The 7,255-nt window shown below is 45.0% G+C and overlaps 1 protein-coding gene across 1 annotated transcript in view; it reads right to left on the bottom strand.

Moving 5' to 3' along the window:
* Positions 1–5,917, bottom strand: part of LOC106000323 (olfactomedin-4) — an 8,123-nt gene extending 2,206 nt beyond the window's left edge. Inside the window, exons 1-5 of the mRNA XM_013035575.1 lie at positions 5,849–5,917; positions 3,521–3,673; positions 2,075–2,290; positions 1,730–1,895; positions 1,214–1,373 (exon numbers count right to left, since the gene is read on the bottom strand). Of these exons, the coding sequence (XP_012891029.1) occupies positions 1,214–1,373; positions 1,730–1,895; positions 2,075–2,290; positions 3,521–3,673; positions 5,849–5,917 (764 nt within the window). The remainder of the gene's footprint in view (positions 1–1,213; positions 1,374–1,729; positions 1,896–2,074; positions 2,291–3,520; positions 3,674–5,848) is intronic.
* Positions 5,918–7,255: the final 1,338 nt, after the last annotated feature.

The following is a 7,255-nucleotide window of genomic DNA, read 5'->3' on the forward strand; positions in this document are numbered from 1 at the left end:
CTTCCTTCTTTCTTTCTTTCTTTCTTTCTTTCTTTCTTTCTTTCTTTCTTTCTTTCTTTCTTTCTTTCTTTCTTTCTTTCTTTCTTTCTTTCATCCTGAAGCTTGAACTCAGGGCCTGGGCACTATCTTGAGCTTTTTTGCTCAAGGCTAGTGCTCTGCCACTTGAGCCACAGCTCCATTTTCGGCTTTGGGGTTTTTTTGTCATTGTTTTGTTTTGCTTTGCTTTTTAGTAGTTTATTAGAGATGAGTCTCACAGACTTTCCAGCCCAGACTGTGGCTTCAAACCACAATCCTCGGAGCTCGTCTCCCAAGTTGCTAAGCAATACAGGCATGAGCCAACAGAACCCTATACTACTTTCTTTTCTTAATACTGTGTTGTCTTAAATTAATAACTACAACTTTGAGAGAATTCAAAGTGCAAGAGTGTACTGAAGTGTTTCATATTCTATAGAGTGCTTACAGGAACTGAGGTGCATTGTAGCCATTAATATTAACCTTTTTGAGATGAGCGTCATTTCAGAATCTGAGTGTCTGGTTCTACCCATCTTCATCCCTTCTTCCCGTGACCTTCTGCTTAGTTGGGTCCATCCCATACTATCATGGAACACTGTATAAAGTACACCGACTTTCCTAGCCAGGTTGGAATTGAAGGGCTACTTGTCTACCCACTGAATCATTCAGCCATTCTTTTAGCCAATAAATATTTGTCAGCACTTGCTATGTTCATCTATGCTTTTCTATGCATGTTGTGCAATCTTCTCATAGATTTAATCATCCTCACCTCACAGATGACTAAGAACAGGTCCTTTTCTCTCGACTTAAGTGAGACTCAAACTTAAATCAACGTAACTCCAAGTCCCAAACTGAGCTAGGATCATTCTCTAAACATCTTCTCAGTAGGAAGTTAGGCGATTCAGTGGAGAAGTTTGTCCTTGAGATAGGATTAAACTAGAAACAGAACCATGACCTGGCTCATAATAATTAAATTTTTCAAGCATTAGATTTTGGAGGAACTCAGGGGCATCTAGGTCATGCAGATCCCATTAGAAGAATGTTAGGAAGAGACCTATTAGCTACAGGTTAGATTGGCCTTGGGAACATGCATAAAATGGGGAGAGGAACCTGGGTTGGTGCTACAAAGAAAATGGCTGGGCTAAGGGAGGACACATGTAGAATGAATCTGGATATAGAAAAAAAGACATCTGGGACTCACCTGCCATCTGCACGCAGAGGGGCTACCCAGTAAAGAGAAGAGGCTGGTTTGGGCGCTGAGTCTCGGCCCCAGGCACCTGCCTTGTAGGAAATGCCCCTCCAATTGAGCTTCAACACAAAAGGTCTGCTAACTTTCTGGAGTCCTCCATGGGCACAAGAACCTTCAGGGGAGAACAGGCAAGGTCTGAGCATGTTGCAAAGCATACAAGTCACAGAGAGCAGAGTATGAAGTCCAATAAGGTATGTTAGAGAGATGTCCATGTCCATGAGCACATACAACAATATACAAACAAGGTGCATGCACAGAGATTAGTGTCCATGTGTATGAAATGTTCCTACATCTATAGATGAGACTATGACAGCTGCGGTGTGTATTTCTTAGTGATACACAAGCTAAAGAAATTCAAGATGAATCCCTTCCCCCTTCCCCCAGCCAAAACCTTTACTCCCCTCTCAGGAGGCTATGGCCCATTCTGCACCCACCCAGGTAGTGGGGAAATACAGTCTGTGACTTCACCTGGTGCTAGGGAAAGGCCAGAGTCTCTGGAGGCCTGGTCCTGCTCCTTTTCCCTCTCACACTGGCTTAGCTGGCCCTCCAGGACATCCACTTCCTGCTGGAGAGCATTGAAGCTACGCTGCTCAGTGTCAGCCAGGAGCTTCAGGGTGAGACTGGCATTTGTCACCTAAGGAAAAAGAGCTATGGGTGAGATGAGGGTGCTAGAATGTTCTCAAGAACTGATCTCTGGTGTTTGATTTCTTCGTTCAGGATCGTCTTCTACCTGAAGAAGTGATTTGGGAGTGTATCAACTACGTGAGGTTGGCTAGGACAGAAGACAGAGGGTTCTTTCATCTATCCGTGTACCTTTCCTTGGAGTTGGTGGAGAAGGTCCGCAGCCCCTCCCTTGACGTTAAGCTGGCTTGCCAAACGCTGTACTCCTTCCAGCTCCACACGTAGCAGGTTGAAGGCTGGGCTCTCGTCTCGAGAAGCAACCGTGCTAGGATTTCTGAACTCCGGGATGTGGTTCATTTCCAGGACCTGGTTGTCTTGTTCTTCAATGGCACGTGCATAGTCATTGGCCTGGGGGGGGGGGGAATGGACAGACAGTCCTCCACAAAGTCTCGTGGCTCTTTCCATCCATTCATACCCTCCCAAGACCATACAGGTTACAAAGCACTCTTATATCCATCATTTCATCTTTCTTTCTAATGGCCCTTGAGGTGAGTTCCCATTTCATCACAGGCTATATATATGTATGTGTGTGTGTGTGTGTGTGTGTGTGTGTGTGTGTGTCTTTTTTTTCACTAAAGAAAAAAATATCTAACACTCATACCATCTCTTTACAAATCTTTATAGCCTCTTTCCCCTTGTCTAGTTGGAGCTGTCTTTTTCGCCAGACTGGGAGAATAAATGACTACAAGCCATCAAATTTCTTCAGGCAGCTCAACAAGTGGAGATATACCCACCCACCCTTCCACTCAATGCACTGATTTTTTTTTTTGTCAGTTGTGGGGCTTAAACTCAGAGCCCGGGCACTGTCCCTGAGCCTCTTTGTGCTCGAGGCTAGCTAGCACCCCACACTTGAGCCACAGTGTCACTCGCGGTTATTTAATGGTTCATTGGAGATAAGATCACAGGGGCTTTTCTGCCCCTGTTGGCTTCAAACCGTGATCCTCAGAACTCAGCCTCCTGAGTAGCTAGGATTACAGGCGTGAGACACTGGTGCCTGGCTAATGCACTGGGTTTTTTTAAGTTTTATTTTATTTTAAAGATTATGTACAGAGGGGTTATAGTTACAGCAAGGTAATGAGTATATTTTTTCAAACAGTGTTACTCCCTCCCTTGTTTTCTCCCTTTCCCCCACCCTCCTCCCCCGGCAAGTTGTAAGGTTCGTTTCCAATGTAGTGTCTAGTGAGTATTGCTGTTGTAACTGATTTTAGCTCTTCAATTCAGACACATTCCAGTCACCTCTCCTTCAATTACCACTTTCTAGTCTTTGATTAATTTATATTTATGCTTAAATCCCCCCACGTCTTTTAATCTCCCATTGGATTCATACCCTTAACTCTACAAAGCATCCTTAGCGGTCATAATTCTTTTTTTACTGCTACTACCATTAGGGATCCCAAAAGTAGTGCTTAATTTCACCCCACCACCCCATCCTAAGGATTCATCTCAAAGACAAAGGAAGTGCTTCTTTTAGCTTCTGCTCTACTAACGGGACTTGTTTCCATGCTAGATCTGATCAGAGCTGTGCTAAGCTAATACGTGGCCCCATCCCCAGACCCAGCCCACAGCTCTAACACTTACCCTGGACATCAGTTGCTCATACTTGCCTGCAAGCTTCTGCACTGCACTCTGCAGCTGCTCCAGCTGCTGCAGTAGGGTGGAATTGTTGGGCAGGAAGACCACACAGTGGCATATGCCACTCTCATCCACTAAGTTTGACATACTTCTCACCAGCTGCAAAAGCATGACCATAGGTACACTAAGATATAAAGATACCTGATGGACCCCAACATGCTATTTGCAAACATGAGGCAGAAGAAGAGGCTGACCCTGCTCTGTAGTACGAGAGAAGAGTTCTTTTATTTCACAGGAGCTTGAGCTACTTTTCTCTATGTTAAGGGTTTGAGTTACTTTCCTTGGAATTTCACAGAATGGAAGCTTCTGTCTCTCTCTGACTCCTATTGGCTGGGCTACCCTCACCTAACCTCATGCACTGATCTAGTTGTATCTCACATAGTGAAAGCCAACTTTTCCTTCAGGTTCTGCGGAAGAAAGCAAAGCTGGCCTGCAGACAAGCGTTTGGGGACATGCCTTTACTTCTCTAGGATGTCCTCACTCTCAGAATTGAGCAGATTCCTACAAATCCATCTGAACCTGAAGGAAGTAGGTAGACAGAGTTCCTAATCAGAAGGCCAAGGAACTGTGACAACATAATGACATGTCATACTCAAAGTTAATACTTAACATCCATAAAATAACATGGCATAAGGTGAGTTGAAATCCATAATTTGTTATTTTTGAGGGGGAGGGGATGCTGGTACTGTGGTTTGTACTCAGGGCTTGGGTGTTGTTCCTTAGCTTTTCTACTCAAGGCTGATACCTGAGCTATATCACTACTTCCAGCATTTTGCTAGTTTTAACTGGAGATAAAAAGTCTTGTTGAGCTGGGCATCTGTGGCTCACACCTGTAATCCTAGCTACTCAGGAGGCTGAGATCTAAGTGTCATGGCTCAAAGCCAGCCCGGGCAGGCAAGACTGTGACACTCTTATCTCCAATAAACCACTCAGAAAAACCGGAAGTGGTACTGTGGCTCAAGTGGTAGAGTTCTAGCCCTGAGCTGAAGACCTGAAGGACAACACCCAGGCCCAGAGTTCAAGCTCCAGGACCGTTAAAAAAAAAAAAAAAAGTCTTGTTGACTTTTCTGCCTGGGCTGGCTTTAAAATGTGGTCCCCGGATCTTGGATACCTGAAGTAGTATTACAGGTATGAGCCACCAGCAAGCAACCTAGTTTTGTTTCCAGACATTGCACAAATTCATCTTTCTGTGCCCTGTGTTTTCAGATAAATACTGGTGGAAATCATGGCCTTAGTGTTTTACTTTGAGAAAGAAAGAGGAGGTAAGGGAAAGTAAGAAGGAGAAAGAGAAGAAAAAAGAAAAGAAGAGGGAGAGGAAGAGAGAGGGGAGAAGGAAGGAAGGAACGAACGAACGAACGAAGGAAGGAAGGAACGAAGGAAGGAACGAAGGAAGGCGGGCGGGCGGGAGAGAGGGAGGGAAGGAAGGAAGGAAGGAGGAAAAGAGGGAGGGAGAGAATAAAAATATTCATAAATTCATAAAGTACTTGGAATTGTGGCTACTTGCCTATGATAAAGTCACCTATTAATTACAATATTCTAAGTCTATTCTATACTCCCATTTTGGAAGTATAGAATGGAAGTATATGGAAGTCCATATAAAATTGTCAGGAGGGGCTGGGAAGGTGGCTCAGTGGTAGAGTGTTTGCCTTGCATGCATGAGGCCCTGGGTTTGATTCCTCAGCACCACATAAACAGAAAAAGTCAGAAGTGGTGTTGTGGCTCAAATGGTAGAGCGCTAGCCTTGAACTGAAGAGCTGAGGGACAGGGCTCAGGCCCAGCGTTCAGGCCCCATGACCAACAACAACAACAAAAAAATGTCAGGAATTCATTACATGGCCTCTGTACTTCTCTGAGAAATTCCCTTCTCCCACTTCTATAGCTTCTCTGGCCCTGGCATCCATAAATTACTCTGAATATGTCTTTCACCTGAAACCTCAGTAGTTTAGAATTGGGTGTAAAGTGAAGTAAAAATCCTATAGTGTATAATGCCTTGGGCTGGCCACCCTCAGCTACTTCTTAGCCTGGAAAGAATGTGGCAGAAAATACAGCTTCCTAAATGAGCAAGGTGTGTAGCCCAGAGCAATTACTTCTCTCTGTGGCAGTCAAGAGAACTATCAGAGAAAAATGCTTTCCTGTCCTCCTTCCTCCTCTTATTCTCTCTACTATTATTCTCTCCAAGGGCCTGGAATTACTTGAACAGGATCAGAATGGAGAAGAAAGGCAGCAGAACTATCTTCCCAACCTGATAGCAATCCCTCTACCCTCTGCCTGTACCTGAGGCTGGCCTGGGAGCACCAAGGGCAGCCACAGTAGCTTGACCAGAAGAGATGAAGAAGGCTGCATCTTGTCCCAGCTTCAAGAGTAGAATAAGCCCTTGAGGGTCCTCTGGGCTTTTATCTCTACTGCAAATGTTTTAATCGTCTCTGTAGGAGGGGACACGGATTTCAACATCTGAAAGAGCTGAGAACCTGAGACGTGGGGAGGGTCTGGAGAAGTGAAGAGGATTATGACAAGCTGGTGCCTCCAAACCTGACTTGATGTCGCTTGATCACTACAAAAACAGGGTCATCCTCATCCATTCCCAGGCCCCTGTTCCAGCTTGCCAGGCCCTCCTGTGCAAACAGATTAAAGCAAACCTGAGACCCTTTGGGGTGGATTCCAGTCAAAAGGGATTAGGAGTTTTCCTTTGACTTTAAGGGAAGGAAGAGTTGAGAAGGAAATGCAATCTTACCTGCTCTGGTAACTTAGAGGACAGAAGCTTAACTGTGTGTTTTTGGATAAGGGCCACAGCATATAGCTAGGGACCTGCCCCAGCAATACTACACTGGATTGCTCTGTCAGTACTCTATCCGGTTACCCAAATGCTTCCCAAACTACCCTAATCTAGATGCTCACAACCTCCACTACTTGCTCTCCAAGTCCCCATCCAATTCTTTATAGTCTGCCACAGGAAACTATCATGTCTCTGGACTCAAGAGTTTGTGTCCTGAGGCCTAAACCAAAGCTTACTGACTGTCCAGTGTTCTTAGTTCTGACTGCCCTAGATTATTCTCTCCTCCTCTGCCATCTCTCATTTGAGTACCAAGCGGTGAGAAGTCACACTTCTACCTAAGTGCATGAGGAATCAGATGTTCTGTGAACATGTGTATCATCCATTTCCTATTAAAAGTATGTCATGTCATTTTTGTGCTGTTTGGTCTCTGTAGCACTACCATCAATACTCTGTTACTTCCCTACATCTCCTGGTGTCCCTGAATTAAGATACTGTGGCCATTTAGTGTAAAGGTCTTCTGCTTACTTATCTCATTTTTTGGAGGGGGTGGTGGCTATTCCCTGAAATGTATTGGGAAAGAAAGGCATGGATTTTCCACTTCCACTTCTAGCAAGAGCTTAGATGAAAACAAGTCTCCAAAAAGATATACCTAGGACTCTTTTGGGGACCTTAATACCCTTTGATGGGTAAAATCCATAAGATTTTTTTCCCTGGGCTGGGAAAGTGGCTCAGTGGTAGAGTGCTTACCTTGCATGCCTGAGGCCCTGGGTTCGATTCCTCAGCACTCCATAAGCAAAAAGAAAAAAGCTGGAAGTGGCGCTGTGGCTCAAGTGGTGGAGCACTAGCCTTAAGCTGAAGAGCTGAGGGACAGCACCCAGGCCCAGAGTTCAGGCCCCATGACCAGACCA

This window comes from Dipodomys ordii, unplaced genomic scaffold, assembly GCF_000151885.1.
Source record: "Dipodomys ordii isolate 6190 unplaced genomic scaffold, Dord_2.0 Scaffold216, whole genome shotgun sequence".
In the NCBI taxonomy this organism is placed as follows: Eukaryota; Metazoa; Chordata; class Mammalia; order Rodentia; family Heteromyidae; genus Dipodomys; species Dipodomys ordii.